We start from the raw sequence: 20925 nt of genomic DNA on the forward strand, positions 1-20925 counted from the left end.
TCTTTAAACAGAGAGAACTTTAAAATCCTCTCTTTTAGCTATTTTGAAATATATATTATTTTTAACTACAGTCATTTTGCTGTGTAATAGAACACCAGAACATATTCCTCCCATCTAAGTGTAACTCTGTACCGAGGAACCAATGTCTCCCCTTTCCCTGCCCACCTCCAACTCCAGCCTGTAGTAATCACTATTCCACTCTCTACTTCTATGAGTTTGACTTTTTTATATTCCACGTATAAGTGAGATCATGTAATATTTGTCTCTCTTTGTCTGGCTTATTTCACTTCACATAATGTCCTCTAGGTTCATCCATGTTATTGTAAATGACAGAATTTCCTGTTTTTTAAGACTGAATAGTATCCCATTGTATATATGCTACATTTTTAAAATCTATTCATCTATTGATGGACACTTATGTTGTTTCCATATCTTGGCTACTGTGAATAATGTTACAGTGAACACGGGAGTGCAGACATCTCTCTGGCATACTGATTTCGATTCCTTTGGGTATATACTCAGTAGTGGGATCGCTGGGTCATACGGTAATGCTTATTATAATTGTTTGAGAAATCTCCATGCTGCTTTCCAAAATGCCTGCACTCATTTACAATACCACCAACAGTGTATAAGGGTTCCCCCTTCTCCACATCCTCAGCAACACTTGTTATCTTTCATCTTTTTGATAATAGACAATCTAGTAAGTGTGAGGGGCTATTTCATTTGGGTATTTTTTTTTAAGCTGGCTCTACTCCATTGATATAATATATCTTATTTGGTTTTGATTTGCATTCCTGTGATGATTAGAAATATTGAGCATTTTTTCATATATCTATTGCCCATTTGTATGTCTTCTTTTAAGAAATGTCTATTCAATTCCTTTGCCCATTTTTAAATAGGGTTGTTTTCTTATTATTGAGTAGTTTGAGTTTCTTGTGTATTTTGGATATTAGGCCCTTTATCCAATATATGGTTTGCAAATATTTTCTCCCAATCTGAGGGTTGTCTCTTTACTCTGTTGTTTCCTTTGCTGTGCAGAAGCTTTTTACTTTATTGCAATCTCATTTGTCTATTTTTGCTTTCATCACTTGTGCTTTTGGTGTCACAGCCAAGAAATCTCTGCCCAAACCTAAGTCATAGACTTTTCCTCCACATTTTCTTCTAGTAGTTTTATAGTTTCAGGTCTTACATTTAAGCCTTTAATCCATATTGAGTTGATTTTTGTATATGGGCTGAGATAAGGGTCCATTTTCATTCTTCCATATGTGGATATCCAGTTTTCTCAACACCATTTATTGAAGAGACTGTCTTTTCCCCGTTGTATGTTCTTGGCGCCTTGTTGAAAATCAGTTGCCTGTAGATGTTTGGGTTTATTTCTGGCCTCTCTATCCTATTCCATTGGCTGATGTGTCTGTTTTTATACTAGTACTGTGCTATTTTCATTACAATAACTTTGTAATATTAAATTTTTTTATGCTTTCAAATATTTCTCAAATTTTCTATATTGAGTATATCTTTTATGATAAAAGGAAATATACACTATTTAAACTAACCAAATATGGCCTATGGTCTGGTCAGGCCCATTTTATCACTATTCCAGAATAATTACTCAATGTATATTCAATTCAACATCATGCCTTTTCTCATGCTTCGCTTCTCCCTTTAATCTCTGACTTTCCTTCAAACCTCAGCTCAAAGTCCACCTCTTCCATGCAGCCTTCCCGGAGTACCCCCTTCCTTACTGATCTCCCTGCCTGCACCAGACTTTGTACTTAATTGGGTGGATAACTGTGCTGCATTTATTCATTCTCATTCATTAACATTTTCTGTTTGCTGGTATGTGTGTGAGTGGTGTGTGTGTGTGTGTGTGTGAGAGAGAGAGAGAGAGAGAGAGAGAATGTATATATGTGTGTTTGGTATGGATTAATTTTCTCTCCTCAGCAGATACTGTGTCCTAGCTTGCCCATGTCTTGGCCTGCTATCTGTAACACAGACTGATGCCAGAATAAATACTCAATAAATACTTGGTGATAGTAGTAGGTGTTGAAGCTACTAGGTCTTGAAATTTTTCAGGGGTCTTAAAATTCGTGGGGCTCCTTCCATTATACCATGCTCTGTAGTTATACTTGAGCTTACATTTATGGAGCACTTACCAAGTACCATGCATGTGCCATTTATTTTTTCACGTATACAGTAAGAACTGCTTTCATTTTCAAGAACAAGGAAACTGAAACTTAGGAAGGTTAAGTCACTTGCCTAAAGTGACAAAGCTTAAAGTGGTGAGGCAGGGATTAAAACACAGCCCTACCTCCTTATCCCGAGTGTGCTATCCTGCCTCACCAGGCCAGGCGACAAATGAAACATAACTTCCTTTGGCCCATACGCCACAAATGTGGATTCAGTCAAATTGCAAATTGGTCAAGTTAAATGGAGTTGTTTCCTTATTACTGAGCAGCCTGACCTTGCAGAATCTCAGTTTCCTCGTTTGTAAAAGGGAGACAATATTACCTTGCCAGGGTGGCTGTAAATGTCAAGGTATGAATAGTGTGTCACATGGTGCCTAGTACGTAGTGGGCATCGAGTAATGGTAGTTGTTATTATTAGCTATGCTACCTTCTTGCTACCTGCAGCTTGGAATTTGGGTGTGGCAGCTCCCTCTCATTCCCTTCGTCACAGTGAGTGGCTCTGCGTCTCCAAGCTGGGGTCTCAGCTCTGCTGGGGGGCGAAGGTGCTATTAGAAAGCCTGGACCAAGAGCAAACAAATAAGCAGCCCTGCCCCAGGTTAACTGAAGCTCGGATTTCCTTGTCTGAATGCAGAATGATAGGAAGAAGCTTGTGTTACAGAAGTAGCTGTCTTTGTTTGTCACCCAGGCCCACTAATCTAAACATCTCACTCCTCAGGAATTATTTTAGGACCAGGAAGCAGCACGCTATTTATTGAAAGAGTCACAGAAGAGGATGAAGGCGTCTATCACTGCAAAGCCACCAACCAGAAGGGCTCTGTGGAAAGTTCAGCATACCTCACTGTTCAAGGTAAACAGCTGCTTAAGAAAGCAACAAGAAACTGGTCAGACATGTATTTCCCTGTTTGTTTAACTTTCCACCTCCCAGTCTCCTGCTGCCTGCTCCAGTCTGTTCCTTTCCCTGACCTCCTTCCCCCTCCCATCCCCCTCCGGGAAGGGACTGTCTGGTGCTGTCTGGAGAGGCAAAAGGTGAAGACACTGGCTGGCCGTCCTGGAGGGCCCACAGTCTGAACCCAGTCTCTGTAGGAGAAGTAGTTCCAGAAGAAAGGAACCCCAGCTGCTGACAGTGTGATTATACTGACCCACAGAAATGGCCGGGGTGCCCAGACCTATGAGAGAAGGAAAAAAAGGTTGGGGGCTGGCCACACACTTGAAATTGCTTTTCTTTTCTAACTTGCTTTCCTTTTCTAATTCCCAGAAGTTAGACAGACGCTGCTATTCCAAATGTTTTCATAAGCAGGTTTTTAAAAATGATGTAGGCTATAAAATATTATCAGAGAGAAGCAACACATAATAAACACACCACATTTAAGAAAAATATTCCAAGTGCTTCTTCTTTATAGGCCTCAGATAGTTTGCTGAGCAACAAAATACAAAGAGGTCTCGTCCTACCCTGGCTGTGGCCATGCGGCTTCCACTTAGAAAATAGCTTAGACTTCAGTTTCAAATTTCCAATGCTAAAAATCATCCAAAACAAAAAATATCCAGCATTGTACAATATCACATTGGCACCTCTTAGATGTAAGTATCTGTGGTGTATTGATGTTTTACTGGAAAAGAAGGAATGTGCTCAGCAGCCTATTTCCGAACGCTACCCAGCAGACTGCGGAATACGCAAGGATTTCTCAGGGAGGAACTGGGAGGAAGGCAATGTACTTCATTTCTAAATTTCTTGGAAATGTACATTGCTTAAAGGGCGTAACTCTGAGAATTCAGACTCCTTTAAAACAGAATATTATCTCCATTCTTTTACAAGGATATGATTTTAGAATCTCCTGAAAATCTGAAACTACCACAAATTTATACTTTCAGAAAAAGTGATAGCATTCCCTGAATAGCTTTAGTAACGTTCCTGTTTGTCTCTCAGATGATTCTTGTTTCAAAATACTTTTGACCCTTCTGCTCACACATGGAGAAAACAGCTTTGAGTGTGCATCTCTTTAACACCTCCTTCCGCAAATCTGTCTTGCAACAAGGACCCCAGCGCGGCCCTCAGGAGTGGCTGCATGAGGCCAGGGAGAGCAGAGAGCAAGGAGGCCTCCCTAAGCCTCAGAGCCGATGGTGGTTTCCCCCACATCCTCCCCAAAACCCTGTCAGATACACAGAGCAGTTGTTATAAACCGCCATCAAGTCCCAAATGACGAACCTAAATCATCCAACCAGGTGATGGCAGACCCGAGGTGAAAACTGGACCTCACCCCACTGCCGGCCGCCTTCCTTGCCACGTATCTATTCCTCTCTTCTCTACCAGGGAATGTGCGGGGACATCTGATGGCTTGGGAAAAGCCCTGGCATGGAACGGAGACATTTGTGCAAGTTTGTAGGTCTTCCCAAAGACTTTACTTCCTTCCCCTTCCCCTTTTCTGCCAGGCTGATCTGGGTTTCGCAGAAGCCACTTTGCTTAAAATTGTGCTTTACAACAGCTGGTCTGTGAGTTTCCTCTGCCCACCAGTCAAGACCACCACCCTTCTGTTTGCATAAGCCTGCCCTCCAGGAGGCCTGCTCTTACTCTCTCACTGCCAAGGCCAGATCAGTGCCACTGTGGTGGGCCTCCCACACTGGATAAGAGCCCGTACTTTGGTCACCACATACTGCCAAGCCTGGCTTTTGTTAGTGATGCTAACGCATCCTGGATTGTCCTTTGTCCAGGCTCCATTCCCCACTCCAGCCCTCCAGCCAAATGCTCCTGATCCTCTAAGGCCAGTTTAAATGCTTTCTACCCTGTGATAGCCTCCAGCATGAACAGCGGAGTGAGACACCCATTCTCTGCTCTGCTCTCTCACTCCATGGTTCTAGAATCATTAGTCAGTACTTATTTTATTCTGTCTTTTAGTATTATTTTGGCACTGATATGCTTCTCTTCCCTACTGATTTGTAAACCTTTTGAAGCAGGAACTCTCTGACATATCTTTCTTTGTATCCTATATCCATGCCCAGCACTTAGCAGGAAACGTATTTAGTTAGTACCTTTATGCGCAGGCACTGTGCTAGACACTTGGCATACTTAATCCTGTTAACCTTGTAATAATCCAAAGAAATAAATAGAATTCAATCTACAGAAAGGAAGATGGAGACTCAAAGAGGTTAAATAACTTGCCCAAAGTCACACAGTAAACATGTGGTGAGGCTGAGCCTCCAGTCCATATCTTTGTAAGTTTCAGAATATTTCCACCCTTCCTCTGCTCTTCTCATTCCCGAGGTGCCTAAGACAGTTATCTGCAAAAGCTTAGTATAAAGTTGAGCAAAAGCACGCTTGCAGGTATCCTATTATTTTGGTTTTCTCTCTACATACCTCTAGATTTCCTACACCAATTCCTTTTCCCACTGCCATTATGCTTTTCTGAAAAGTCAGAATACTGCATTACTGATAATTTGTAAAAGTTTCTATCAACCTATGCCATTTCCTCTTGAGGAGGTAGAAACAGTTTTCACTTGAATTGCCCATACTGGCTGTCATTGCACACGTCCTAACCCTTACTGTCTCTTGACAGCATCTTTCAGCCTGCAAACCAGCCTTCCCTCACCCTTCTCTAGTCTACCCCCTCGATCTACTGTGATCTTTTCAACAACTCATCTTATGAACTGTTACTTCACAGTTTAAAATCTCATGTGGTTCCTGGTTGCCTGTTACCTCCTCCAGGCACGCAGGTCCTCGAAGTTATCCCTGCCCACGCGCCCCCCAGCTGCAGCTAAGCAACCTGCGAGTCCCTGCACACATTCCGGCTCCTCCCAGCCTCTCTGCTTTGCATGTCTTCTTCCTCATGTCTGCAAAGCCTTCCTTCCCAACTTGTCCTCCGCCTGAACTATGCTACTCATCCCGCTTTTGCTCTTGCATCACTTTCTCCATACCTGACTTCCTGTGACGCCATTATTCTCCCTCTGCACTCCCGTAACACGTTGTACGTACCTTTAATGCAACGCTTACCATTGTTTGTTGCTCATTGTTCTATTCCAGAGTGCTTGATAAATGTTTGTTAGATTAGTCTATTTGGAAAACCACCACTTAAAGTCAGAGAAAAGAAATACTTCAATACATTGTTTAGGGCAATAGAGAGGCCACATTCCATGAGTTGTTAACATCTTATTTGTTTTCCCAGGGCTATGCAGGATATGGGAGTGTTAGCCATGATCCCTGCCCTCAGAGTGCTTTGAAAATCTAGTTGAAGAAAGATTAAGGTGCATATGAACCAGATCACCAAACATTTTGAACTCCTCCTAAGGGTAAAGTAGAAGTACTAGTTTGTACAATATAGACTACAGAACACTACTAATAAGGGCTCAAGGAGCTCAGAGACAAAAAAGAGGCATGTGACATGACCTCTAGGAGGGGCCTCGTGAGGTATTGCTCTGGCCAGGTGTGTAAGGCAATGAGTTATGCGGCAACTGTGGACCCTCTGGCTGGATATTCCCCTTGGCAACAACAGAGTCTAAGTAATTCTCAATAGTCCCTATTGGCCAGTGCATTGAATTTTCTGAGGAATTGGTACTTATGACTCACACATGGCCTCTTTTCCCTCATGTGGCATTAATCTTCAGTATCACTGAGAGTAATGGTGCAGTTTGCAAGGCTGCTGTAGGCACTGTACACATACATCTACAGACACGTGTGTGTGTGTGTGTGTCCTTCTTTTTACCCCTTATTGCTCTAACTGCCATGCTTACTGAGTTCTTGTTTCTGCTTTTTATAGTTTTTTGGCCTTCTCCCTTGCTCTCTTTTATAATTTTTTTCCCTGTTCTCAGAGTGATGACTGTATCCAACCTCTTTGCTCAAAAATTGTAATTAGCTGAGAAAACAGATTACACAATCTACAATCATCAAATTACACCTGGAATATTGTGCGCATTTATAAGAGAAATATAAATAAACGCAGCCATGTCCTGGAAAGGGTAATGATAGAATAGTGCCAGAAAATTAGGATATTTAGTCTAAAAAAGAGATGACTTGGGAGTGACATGATTGTTTTCTTCAAATACTTAAGGAGCTTTCTGAGACAGGAAGCATTTAACTCACTCTTTGACACACCAGAAAAGATAACTAGAACCAAGGAAGGGAAATAGTGGTGAGGTGTCCAGGAGGCAGGTGTCAGCCCCATATAGGGATATATTTTGAATACAAAGAATTTTTGAAAGTTGGTATTTTGCGGCTCTTACGAAAACCCACAAGTAGGAGGCAGGGGCAGTATCTTGGGTTGAAGGACTTTGGGCTCACTGGATTACACTTTGATCCCTGGGGTGCTGTTCACAACAGTTGAATCTGGTACCTGCTCAGTGATTTTACAGTTGAAATTGGATTCTTGCTCTAGAGTGACTGGGCTGATCACCTTGGTGGCTATGAAACATTCTCTAGAGTTAGACTTGATTTCCTGTTAGATGCATGTGGACCCTTCACACTGACCTATCTTGTCAAATTAAGTTTAGAAAATGAAACCAAGCAAACGAGTTGTGTCTGTGGCTATGTTTAACAGATTTGAAGAGGTTCATGAATTAGCCAGGAAGGAAACTGTCTGCTCTTTTTATTTCCTTTGAAAAAGGATTCTTATACTCATAGATAAAACAATGTGTTATTTTTGTATCTGAAAAGGATGAATGGACTGTGGAGTCAAAGTAGCTTCTTTAAATAATCACAGGTCTTGTTTGGTTTGGACCAAGCACCAGCACAAGCACACGTGGAGCTCTCAAAGGGGAAGTTCCAATATCAAAACCAACAACAAAACTGTGAGCAACCAAAATCATTTCTGAAATTAACATAGCACTCAATAGCCCATGGGACTCAACGGAACTGTTACAATGAAAGTATGGCACATTTTCATACAAGGACTTAAGATAAACTATACTTTATAATTATTATTGCAAGTAATAACCACAATATTCACAAGAACATCTTTATGACAGATTTAGGCCTTACTATATTTCAATAGCATTTATAATTACACAGGGGAAAACAACAACTTGAAGAACAACTACCACCTTAAATAGTTTTTGAAGATAGTTGATGGATATGAAAATCATGAAGGCACAAAAAGACTGCCTCAGGGTCCTTTAGTCTAAATACTTGACATGGCATTATAGTTTTGATTTGCAAAGTTTGCGCCACAGCGATTGCACATTAACACTTATTTGAGAAAGGACTCATAAAGTAGGCAGTATACACTATGTTCTCTAATAAAATCCCAAGAGTCAAGAACAGAAAAAGCTCAGAACAAAATTGCCATGGGTCTCCAGACACTCCTTTTTGTCATCCGTGGTTGGCCAACTGTTTTCAGTTCTACTTTTTGACCCTCCTCTGCTCCCGTCATGACCGTCCTCCACTTTAGCTCTTCTCTTCCTGAATCCTGCCCCAGATTCACCCTTATGGCTATCCTGGCACTGAGGAAGGATGTGATAAACTAATTCACATGAATATGTCAGGGATTGATGCTATTCCTCTCATGGGTGTTGGCAATTTAGAAGGGTTTCCCAGTGAGAGGGTAGTGCTGAAAACAGAGAGATGAACAGGCTGTTCACTGTGCCACACAGGAAGGCTCAGGGTGGGGATATACATACCTTTTTACTTCAGATCTAACCAATGACATAAAGCTGGCCTTGATCAAGGATTCAAAAAAATGGTGGTGGAATTCAGTTAGGGTGACTTGAGAACTTTGTAGATAGTTCTTGAGGCAAAATAATTCAAACTCAAAAAATACCCATCTTAATTCCTTCTTTGGAAACTAGGCTGGCATGAAACTGCATAGGGCACCATAGAAGTGGGTGTTAGGCTTAGTGAACTTGGTGTTGGGCTCTGTGAAGGCCTGGGACTTTGTCATTACATCTTATGAGTAAGTGCACACAGTAGACTTATTGAACATGCAGTGCACTGTGGTAAGCATGTAACATGCATAATCTTACTTAATTTTGCAATAATCCTACAAGGAAGTGCAGTTATTTTAAAAGTGAGAATCTAGGCACAAGAAGGTTTAATGACTTGTCCAGGGTTACACAGCTAGGAAATGGCAGAGCTGAGAATTGGCACCAGGCTTTATCATTCTGCTCTATCATGTCTCAATTCTAAGGCAGCAGAACGTGGTGGTCAAGAGGACCTGTCTGAAGCCGGGCGCCCCACTGCTCATGAGCTGCGTAAACTTTGGCAAGTTACTGACCTTCTTGTTGTCTCAATTTTCTCATTGCAAAATGAGGATGCTAATAATGGTATACTAACTAGTTGTTGTAAGGATTAACACGTTTAAAATAGTCTCTGACATATAGTAAAACATTTTAAGTATTAGCTAACATTAATGGCTTGTTAATATGATATACCAAATTCCATACCAGCAAAACTTTCTTTATTATAATTTTCCTGGACTTAACCAGTGCGTCACCCAAATGGTGTTCCAACCACAGAATTCCTATATGACTTAAGAATTAAACTGTTATAATAAAAACATGGACCAGGCGCAGTGGCTCATACCTGTAATCCCAGCACTCTGGGAGGCCGAGGCAGGAGGATCCCTTGAGCTCAGGAGTTTGAGACCAGCCTGAGCAAGAGTGAGACCCCATCTCTACTAAAAATAGAGAAATTAGCCAGGTGTGGTTGGTGGTGCACCTGTAGTCCCAGCTGCTCGAGAGGCTGAGGCAGGAGGATCGTTTGAGCCCAGGAATTGGAAGCTGCTGTGAGCTAGGCTGACGCCACGGCACTCTAGCCCAGGAGACAGAGCGAGACTCTGTCTCAAATAAATAAATAAAATAAAAATGTGCTCCAGACCTAATGTCACATAACAGCACTTTTAAATATACTTACTTAAAATTATTCTTGAAAATGTGCTTTAAATTTAATCTGAATACAGTATTTCCATACATCACCACTGGCCTGAAGAGTGGTTCCAAAATGGTGCACACCGGTTCTTAAAAAGCTTCATAAACAGTAATAAAGGTCTGCAGGACAATTTTAATACTTCAATAAGCTTTAAATAACCCATGTAGTCAGGCTAACTGGCTAACTGGTTACTGGGTTTTCGACAGAAGGGGCGGCACTGTTGATTGGCTCACCTTGGTCGAGAACCCTGAGAATCAGGCCCAGGTGGATCTATTTTCTCCTCATCCAGACACGAATCTTTCTTGAGACCTCTCTGGGCCAGTGCTGGAGAACAAAATGAACAAAAAACATGTCCTTCTCTTCAGATCCTAAGAGTTCAGTGGGCAATAAACCCACAAATAGTTACTTCAAATTAAAATAACCGTAGAACTAGAGAATAACGTGTAAAGCCCCCTTCAGCGGCAGGCAAATTTCTCAGGGAGGCGTGGCCCAGTTGTCTGCAGAAAACCGTGAGTACTTGGGTCAAAGTCTGATTAGTTTCAGAGAAAAAAGACAAATTGTGTTACATGCAATGTGTTTGGATGAAAAAAAAAAATTATCCTGCAATTGAGGTCAGAAAGTGATAAGGAAAAAAAGAAAAAGGCAGAAGGGCTGGGGGTTCGGTTGGGGGTAGATGGACAGGGAGAGAGAAAGGAAGGAAAGAAGCCTTCAAAATAGCTGACACCAGGTTTACACATTTCACCTGCATGGTAGAAGCTGTTCCCACCTCCACTTTTCAAAGATGAGGAAACTGTGGCACAGCATCCGCAGTCTATAGCACAGCTGCTCATAGGGTCACATAAAGGCCTCTTGCCCTTTCCTGATGAAGCATGTGCCATTCCCTAAGTCAAGGCAGGCCCTGGGCCAAGGTGCTCTGCTTGGGGTGTTTTCTTAACTTCTTGAGAAACTCTGTCTGGCTACATTGCATGAGCTGAGTTGACTGGCTCTGCTGCCTGTCAATACAGGCACTCTGATGCCACACAGTGACACATGTCAGGGCTGGTATGATGCTGCCAGGCCAGGCCATATGTACGGAGAGCTGCCATTGCCGTCAGAAAGACTCAGGACACTGTGCAGCTGCGGAGACTCTAGACAAGATACACCACCCTTCAGAACTCAGTCTATGTGGCACCTCCCCTCCCTATTCCAAGGGGGATGGTATTGTGCCTGGGAGGGTAATTGACGTGGAATACTCTACACCAGGGTCAGCAATCTGTAATAAAGACACAGTTACCATACACTCTTCAAATTGGCCACATTCTTATAAGTATCTCAGATAAAAGCAACCTGGTACTGTGTCCTGATACTGGCCTTCACACACAGCACAGGGGAGCGAGGCAGCCTGAGACCTAGAGATGACTTCTAGTTATTGTACAATCCCGTCCATGTTTCCGCTGGCCTCCCTCGCCCTGCCTTGTGCAGCTGGGCTATTTCACGCACTGAGCTCATCAGCTGTCACCAGAGAGCTGAAGTTGGGCCTAGTCAGGCCAGTGTGCAGATGTCTGGCCGCTGAGAAAACACCTAAGGGCTCACTTAAATCAGTCACACAGCGTAAGGTTATCCTAACAGTCGTTTCTCAAATAGAGGTAGAGATTGAGCTGTCAAATGAGATAGAGCATAGAGACTACATCATAGGCTGTAAAATGCTAATTCTTTTCAGTAAGCAGTACTGAATGTTAATATTAAATAGGTCTCTCCTTCCTAATAAATATTCACGTTGAAGATTTTTTTAAAATGAGTTGCTTCCTTAAATGTGTAAGTGTTTGCACACAAACACATTTGGTCCTACTGAAAGGAATTTTGCTTGAGTAAGGACTGTGGAATTAGACTTTGGGGGTCAGCTTCCTGCCCCACGGAATGCAGTGGGAAAGTTCCCATAATCAGAGGGAGCCTCTCTCAGCGCATTCCACGAGGGAAGCATCTGCAGAGGTTTTATGCAGACAGTGCAGTGTCTCGAGATGCTATCAGCGTCTCTGACAGCCAAAGGCCACTGTGTCCTGAGCAGATCCCAATCAGATTCCACAGGACTTATCTGCAGCGTAAGCAAGGATGTGTGTGCGCATGCGCACGTGTATCTGTACAGCAAGGCAGCGTTAGACCTCACACTGTTGGGGAAGAAATCCAAACTCATGAACTTGAGCTTACAATGTTCCCATTGTGAGGATGTGTACTGAGAGAAAAGGTTATCGTACTTTGAAACTTCTTTAAGGAAGTTGTTCTCAATCAATCTCACGAGGTTCAAGGAAACTTAACCACAGCTGACAAAGCAGCAAATGAAGCCAAATTCATTCACCCAACCATGATTTTCAGGATGTCCCTTCGGTGCCAGGCACTCTCCTCAACACTGGGGATGCAGCAGTGAACAAGAGAACCATCGTCCTACCTCCTGCTGCTTCGCTCAGAACCTTGAACACTCGTCAGTTCAGATTTGAACACTAGACTGTGAGCTCCACCCATGCCCTTTCTCTTGCTGCTGTATACCAGCACCTGGAACACACCTACGACACAGGGGGTCCCCATGTTTGTTGAACTAATACACAGGAACAAGGATCCCCATGAAACTCTTTAGACACAGGTAAACCAAAACATAATTTATCCATGCAGCGGTTATCACCCAATCTGATAAGTGGGGTGGATAAGATGAATAAAGGTGTGGCCTCAGCCCCCAGGAAGCTCCCAAGATGTTAGGGAAACAGCAGGGAAGTGCAGAAGGGCTGGGGTATATAAAAAACTGTAAGTGCCGTGATGTGACTGCAGTGAGTGGGAGGTCAGCAGGAGATGAAGCAGAAGAGATGGCAAGATCGGGCATAGAGGGCATAAGAATTTAGATTTCGGTCCTGACAGTGATGGGGAGCAGAGTGTGGAATTTAGAGAGAGGAGTGGTAGGATTAAATTGGAGAGTGACACGATCACTCTGGCTGCAGAGGTCAGGGAGAGACGGGAGGGAGTCCTGGCTGGTTAGAAGGCTAATGAGGTGGTCCAGGGGAGAACTGATGAGGCTTTATTTTAGGGAGTGACAGTGGGGTAGGAGAGGAGGTGATAATTTCATGAGCAGAGGAAATAGAAGGGGCAGGACTTTGTGACGGACTGGATGGAGAGAAAAATGTCAGTTTTCATTCCAGACTAAAAGATACTTTGTAGCAGGGACTAGGGCTGATAGGAAGTGACTAATATGTGCTTATAAAGGCTGGAAGATAAGGGAGGAGGAGGAAGTGGCATACCCTTGGAAGCTTAGTGGTTAAGCAGATGGCATCAGTTTATCCGAGTTAAAATCACAGCTCTAGCACATCTAGGCTGTGTGACTTTGGGCAAGAGGCTTAATCCTTCTGTGTCTCGATTTCTTCATTCATAAAAGAGTAATAGTGTAGCTTGTAGGGTTGTTGTGAGTCTTGGATTAATTAATACATGTCAGCCCTTAGAAGAATCCCTAGAATAGAAAGGACTGAACAAGTGCCAGTGAGTATTATTGTTATTCTCAGGTTTCCAGCTCGTGTATTTGCTATGACTCGGGGCAGGGGACCCCTGGGTCTAACTGCCTGCAGCATGTAGTTCAAACCCACCATGTGCAGAGTCCTCTATGGTCTGGTCCTGTCCTCTGTCTTGTATCATACCACCCCCCCCCCCCCATTTCCCAGGTCTGGTTCTTTACTCATACTGTTCCCTCTGCCTGTGAGGCCCTCCCCACCCCCCACCTTCATCTCTGCAGATCAAAATCCATTTCAAATGCCACCTCTTCCTAAAAACATTAGTTTCCCTCAACCTCTGAAGCTTTTTAAATCTAATTTCTTTGCGTTTGCCTTAAGTCCCTTGGTTAGGTTTTAATGGGCCCTCGAGAGTGGCCACTCTCCCTTACTCATCTTCCTACCACAGCCCCCAGCCTCGCCTGTTGTAGGACTCAATACTTTGAGTTTCTTTGTTGAATTGAAACAGAGTCCACAAGATGAAGTACTCATAAAATTGGGATGATACTGCCACCACTTCATAGGGTGGTTTTGAGTGCTTGGCACATAATAAGCGCTCAATAAATTATATCCTCATCCACATCATTGTTTCTTTTTTTTTTTTTCCACACAGAAAGTGCTAGCAACATATCATTTCTAAAAAGAAAAAGTTTCACTTATTCTTTGCCTACCTGAAGACAAACCTCTGTTTCATTTTAATTAAGTTAAAGGATAAAGGCATTACTTTAGAATTTCTGGGAAATTGTTCACTGGGCTCAATACATAGGGAGCCACTGTTCTGAACCACTGAGGCATTCCTTTACAAATTCCGAAGAGTGTCCTCTCTAGAGGCATCACTTGAATACTTTGGGTCTTTTCTTTTTGGTCTTGGAGGAACAGTGCACAGCTTTTGACCTCTGTGATTCTGGGAAATTGAGGGGTCTGGGGAGGATCCGGTCCAGCAGTTACCTCTTCTCATCCCAGCCCCTGCAGGCTGCTCCTGACGAGGTCAGAAACAGAGCCCAGGAGTAGGGCGTGGGGTTTGGCCTGGCTGTTCCAAAAGAAGCAAGCAGGCAATTGTGACAGTCCTTGAGTTTTATTTTTATTTTTAAAATCTACTTTGAAGAACTCTGTGAGTCCCAAAGGAGCCATTTATGTCATTTTTTTTTTCTTTTTCTTTAGAATTTCCTCTAAAGCCCATTGGGGAGATTTAACATATTCCAGATTTAGCACTTTTATGGGCTTTTGTTTCTGCTTTAATTTTTTCCCGTTTTTAATTTCTTCTCTGACGTTTAATTAGCCATCTCTGGGATTACAAAGTTAGCAAACTCCACAGCAAAATTTCTGGAAAGTCTTTTATGTGTGAGTTCATTATGCTAATGTCATGAACACTGCCTGACTCAGAAGGTAAGAGAAGATCTGTCCCAGAGACTAATTTTGTGTCAGCAGATTATGTTCACTATGATGAACCATTTAGGGGCACCAGGCCTCTTCTAGAGAACCACAAAGACTCAAAGTTTAAGAGTTTCTTTTTAGAACCATCTCGGTGATTCTCTTTCTCTAGGAACCTCGGACAAGTCCAACCTGGAGCTGATCACTCTGACGTGCACCTGCGTGGCTGCAACTCTCTTCTGGCTCCTGTTAACTCTCTTTATCCGAAAAATGAAAAGGGTAAGAATATGCTCCTTTTTTCTAAAATGCCCTGTCTCGTGTCTAGAGCAGGCACTAAAGGAATGTTGGACCCTCTTCTTTCCCTACCCTCTCGTCCTTACCTCTGACCTAGTGGACACCAAAGACAAATCATTAAAATGTCCCTAACCACAAAGTGGGGTGCTCAAAAGAAGAGGCAGAACAATGAACAGATGAATATTTCTCTGGGACAGGAGGGATATTTTTAATATACAAATTATATTAAAGGGTCCTTAAATTCAGCATGAGACCTGAGAAGTCTTTATTTTCTTAACCTCACTCTCTGCTAAGAAATAAAAAGGAAAGGCAAAATAAAGACCCACCTTTGACTTATTTCTTATAACATTATGGAAATACAAATAAGTGCACTGTCATTCTATATTCTCAGAGTCCCATCACAAAATTAAGTTCTTTAGAGTGTGAGGCCCAGGGTTCACACTCTAACGAGGCGAGCATTCAGGAAGCAGAGTTCTATACTCAGGCCGGCAATACAACCTGCTTCTGCAGAACGCAGTGGGAGAAGAGCTAACGTTCATTCATTCATCCTTTCACGCTTCAAATATCTACTGTGTGCCTGCTCAGTCCAGAATGCCAGGCCCTGTGCGACAGTGCGAGCACATGCTGGAGTGGGCAGGCGAGGAGACTGACTTTAACCAACCACACACATGTCAAACTGCAGCGCTGCGTGAGCTGAAAGAGCTAGCTGCCTAAAAGATGTGTGTTGTAGGTGGAGGGAACAGCATGTGTGAGACTGGAGTAGGGGAAAGAGGACACAGTGCAGATGAGAGACTGACAGAGGCCAGTCGGGCCACAGTGGGGAGAACAGGGAGAACGAGGTATGAGGTGAGCCTGCCGGGGAACAGAAAGGAAAGGTTGCAAGTCCTGGCCAGGCAGGAACTTGTAGGCCGTGGTAAGGAATTTAGTCTGTATTCTAAAAGCAATGGGAAGCCTTGGGGAAGAGAGGGATGTTAGGCCAAGGTGGGGGTATTAAGTGTGACAGGTATGTGTCTGGAAAGATTATTTTGGCTGCTGTGAGGAGAACAGACTAGAGAAGGCAAGAGTGAATAGAGAGGCACCTGGTAGGAGACTTTATAGCATTCCATGTACGAAATCATGTGGCTCTCACTAAATGATTAAAGAGATATTTATTATAGAAGGTAAAATCAACAGGACTTGAGAAGTGTCAGGAGGTCTCCTCAATTTCTAGAGATTAGCCAACTCTTGTGGGAAGCTCTTAATGTAGTATCTCAGTTCATTCTTCCAAAATGCAAAGAGGTAGATATATTATTATTCCCATTTTATAAACATGGAAACTGAGGCTCAGAGAAGGAAAGCAACTGGTCCAAAGTCACTGTAGTCGGAGCTTAGTTTTGAAGCCTGGCTGTTTGACCTTAGACTTGGTATTTAAAACCGATGAGGTACATTTTATAGTGTTGGGATGGAAGGCAAGACTAGCAGCCATTCTCTATGGTGACTGTAACATCAGGCTTTGGCCATATAGGGTGACTGGTTTTGAGACATTACAATTAAGGTCACTGCTTTAGAAGGAAACAAAGGTCACATAATAGTTTTGAAAGGGGAGATACATCATATAGGACAATACATCTAACAAAAGCAAAACTTGCCAAATCTGTAAGGGAGGTACAAAGGCTATAGGAGTTCAAAGGAGGAGGGGGAGGGAACACTTCAGAGACAGCGATGCCTGAGACAGACTTTGAAGGCTGTGGCTGGAAGGAAAGAAGCAGAAAAACACAGCACGCCCTGGCCCTTCCTACTCCCCGATCGGGGAAGCGGTCTGGCCACTTAGGACAGAGGAGCACGATGGGAATAAAACTGGAAAGGTAAAGTGCAGACTAAATGGAAGAGGTTCCTTTCTACTTGTAAAATTCTGTGAAATTTTGATGTCAATAAGAAAGGATGAGACCTAGAGATTATTATCTCAAAAATCTAATGCCTGTAGAATTTGAAAAGGGATTGGTTGTGAGAGGCAAAGAGGACCAAGGCATTAAAATACACTTCCACGTGGTTTCTCTTACTACAGTGCAAATTCCTCACTGGTAGAGACCATGTTTTACCTTTTTATCCTCACCCTGCACAGGCCAGTGCTTTAATTGTAGCTAACATTTATTGATGCTGACTACACACCAGGCCCTGTTCTAACAGCTTGTATGTGGATTATTTCATTTGATATTCACAACAACCCTATGAGATAAGTACCTGTATCATACTTATTTTATACATAACTGAACTAGGCTTAGAGAGGTTAAGCAACTTGCCCAGAGTTATGCGGCAGGGCGGAAGCTGCGCTGTGATTCAGATCCAGGCAGGCAGCCTCCGTGCCGGGCCCTGAAGCGCTGAGCCATGCAGCCCCTGTGCCACACACCCAGTAGCTGCTCAGTGCTAATGTCAACTGAAGGGCTAAATATTTGTCAGCTAACATTTTACTATCATACCCCCCTCAAAGCCCTTACTTCAGGTTTATCTGGTGTTTCCTGTCATCTGCCTTATTGAGATAAACCAAAAACTTCCATGGGTGCCACCTGGGAGACGGTCCACCACTGCCTTCCCCTTCCTCTGTCGACACCACTGCCCACCCCCCAACACACACATCCTGCATAAGCCCAGATACCCCTCGCTAGGTTTCAGCCGCCTTAATGCTCTTTGAGGATTGGAGATTGTTTCTCATGGTCTTGGCTACACTGGGCATTGAAGAGTTTAGTCCGGCAGCTTCTCTAATGAGTGCCTGGCGCCCCGGCGCAGGCATGTGTACTGTCTGCAGTCTCGCAGACCCACACAAGTGTCTGACAGTCTAACTAACACCAGTTCGTGACAAACGTGCTCCGTATCTCCGTTTTCCATCCTTTACGGAGGCCCAGCAAACCTTTCTGCCTTGAGCTATTTGTCACACGTCTTAGTGATAATTTCTGTGAGAAGGACTGCAAGTGATGGATGAGGTGAGCTGTGATGGCCCAGAACACAGTCAGGGCTGAAGAATGTGGGCAGGTGTGAAATAGTATGCATAGAGATGTTGTCTTCTCTACTCCAACTTGGATCCTGTTTAGGGAAAAGGACCAAAAGGAAGGGCCCCAAAACTCATTTAAATTAAGTTTTCATAATTTCTTGGCCAGAGTTATGTGGGAAAGCATGCTTCCTTCTCACCCTGAGCATCTGACAGAAATGCAGTCATCAATTCTGGAAATTTGCCCATTAACAGGAAATATGCCCATTGATATGAATCTAAGACATTAAAAGTAAATCCAGTTATCTATAATCTGAAATAAAGGGTATTTTCCGAGATTGACTTGCATTACCCAAATAAACACTGGAAGGCAGATGTCTGCCTTACTCACTTGGCATCCTACCAATGATCTTAGAATGTACTTGTATGTAAGTTGTGCAGCTTATTTACTCCTTGGCCTTTGAAATAATCAACTGCTGTTTCTTCTGAAGGTAAACCTTATTCTAATCTCACTTATGGACCCTACAGACTTTTCAGTTAGTTAAAGCAACTAACAGGTCAGAACTTCTGAGTGTTTAAGCACTTCATAAGAAATGTGCCTTTCATGTAGTGGCGCACACCTGCAGTCCCGGATACTCAGGAGGCTGAGGCGGGAGGATCGCTCAAGCCCAAAAGTTTGAGGTTCCAGTGAGCTATGATGACACCACTGCACTCTCACTTTAGCCCGGGCAACAGAGCAAGACCTTTTCAAGAAAAGAAAAGAAGGAAAGGAAAGGGTGAAGGTGGAAGGGAAAGGAAAGGAAAGGAAAAGAAAGAGATATGTCTTTCACTGCACCAGGAATCCTGGGCTTTCTTTGCCATTTACAGCCTTTCCTGTAAATGTAGAAAAGCCACAATATATCCCAGTTAGCTCATTTGTAATGTATATTCCTGCTTGTATAGAAATGGCCATGGAAAGTTATTTTTAGTCATTGTTTGGAATGACTTTATAAAAATGTTTTGCATTTTTTAGAAAGACCATCATATAATTGTTTAAGAGCAAGCACCACACATAAGGTCACAGGAGAATTTGAGTGCATTTTATCCAAGATTGGATGGTGGAGCTGGCATTACAGAAATGCAGTATGGGAATAGTAGGGGGCTGTTTAAGAGAAACTGCACATTCAAGTGTGATGTGTGAGTGTGTTTGTGGAGCAGTACTTTCTGTACTGAACACACAGTTTTAACCGAATGAGCCAGAGTAGCAGCAGATGTTGACTGGGTATCCAGGGTTTTTTAAGTTATTTTCTTCTTGGTGACTTTGAGATCTCTTTACTTCTCAGTCTTCTTCTGAAATAAAGACTGACTACCTATCGATTATAATGGACCCGGATGAAGTTCCCCTGGATGAGCAGTGTGAGCGGCTCCCTTATGATGCCAGCAAGTGGGAGTTTGCCCGGGAGAGACTTAAACTGGGTAAGGTATTTGTTCAACAGATTCATAAACCTATGCTAAGCACCTACTACATGCAAAACTTTGTGCCTTCAGGGATGTAGAAGTAAAGTAGACCTGGGATTCTACCCTCCAGTTGCTCACAAACCAGCAAGGGAGATGAACACAAAGTTAAATAATTCTAACGGAATACAGAGATAACAGCACAAGGTGACAGGGTGCATCTGTTTGTTCATTCACCAGTTGTTAAGCACCTTCTCTGAGCAACAGACACTGGTCTAAGTCCTGGGGATGCAGAGATGTGTGTCTCCTCCCTCAAAGGGCTCCGTCTAGAGAGAGATGCAAAAGTGGATAAGGGAGGGGTTCCGACAGGAGGCTTAAATGAAACTGTTGAGGAGTCAGAAATATGTGACCCAGAACATAATGGAGGACAGTGAGGAACAGTGAAATCAAACATTTGCTGAAAGAGTCGGTGCTCTTCAAGGCCATGGATCAAAAAACCCCTTTGCACAAATCCACAAATTACACATATTGAACTTCCTGGGGTGTTGGGAATGTCCAGAGAAGAAAGCCCTAGGGGAGCCATTCAGGTTTCGTTTTTGAAGAGCAAAGACTGTTTTCCAGGTAGTGCAGATGCTGTAAACAGCAGGCACGTGTGCTGTCCTCAGCTTAGCCCTGTTCCCCCAGCTCAGACGTCACAATGCAAACTAATCTCCAGCCCATGATGCTACAAAACAATTGCAACCTCAATTACTCCTATCCAGAACGTTTGGATCGTGGCTTCTGAAAGTTTTCCATGAACTCCTGTGTGTGCCAGAGTCATTAGTAGTTGTAACTAGGAAAACAGATTGTGGATCCAGTGTCCCTGGAGCTCGTCACTCTCAGTGTGACGAGCCTGTTGTTCCAAATTCAACAGTACTGCCTCTCTCCCCACAAGCAAACTATACTGGGGCGAGCGGGCAGAGGGGAAAATGGCTTTTCTTGTTTTTTTCTAGGGCCTTGAAATGATTCTGCTTACACTGAGAAAGGACTGGCTTCAGGAGTATGTTCTGTTTGGCCTGGGGAGGAAACTTGGAAATCAGTTAAAAGCTAGGGAGACAGGAGAAAGCCAGCAATGGCCACTGACAGGAAAAAAATCAACTAAATTTAGAGTCGTTATGGGCAGGTGGCACATTGGATGGGTTCCTTCTGCAAGTCTGAATTATATGGCAGCTAGCCCAACCCCTCAGTGACCTTGGCAGGGAACATGGGATCATTTTCCCAGTATCATGAGCCATTCTCAGGCCACACTGCTTTCCAGAGTTATTAGTCACAATCAAACATGCTTCCTCCAGT

The 20925-nt window shown here is 43.2% G+C and overlaps 1 protein-coding gene across 1 annotated transcript in view; it reads left to right on the forward strand.

Moving 5' to 3' along the window:
* FLT1 (fms related receptor tyrosine kinase 1) overlaps positions 1-20925 on the forward strand; it is a 162564-nt gene that overhangs the window by 110071 nt on the left and 31568 nt on the right. Inside the window, exons 15-17 of the mRNA XM_069467741.1 lie at positions 2902-3033; positions 15076-15182; positions 19482-19614. Coding sequence (XP_069323842.1) covers positions 2902-3033; positions 15076-15182; positions 19482-19614 — 372 coding nt within the window. The remainder of the gene's footprint in view (positions 1-2901; positions 3034-15075; positions 15183-19481; positions 19615-20925) is intronic.

Source organism: Eulemur rufifrons, chromosome 4 (assembly GCF_041146395.1).
Source record: "Eulemur rufifrons isolate Redbay chromosome 4, OSU_ERuf_1, whole genome shotgun sequence".
Lineage (NCBI taxonomy): Eukaryota > Metazoa > Chordata > Mammalia > Primates > Lemuridae > Eulemur > Eulemur rufifrons.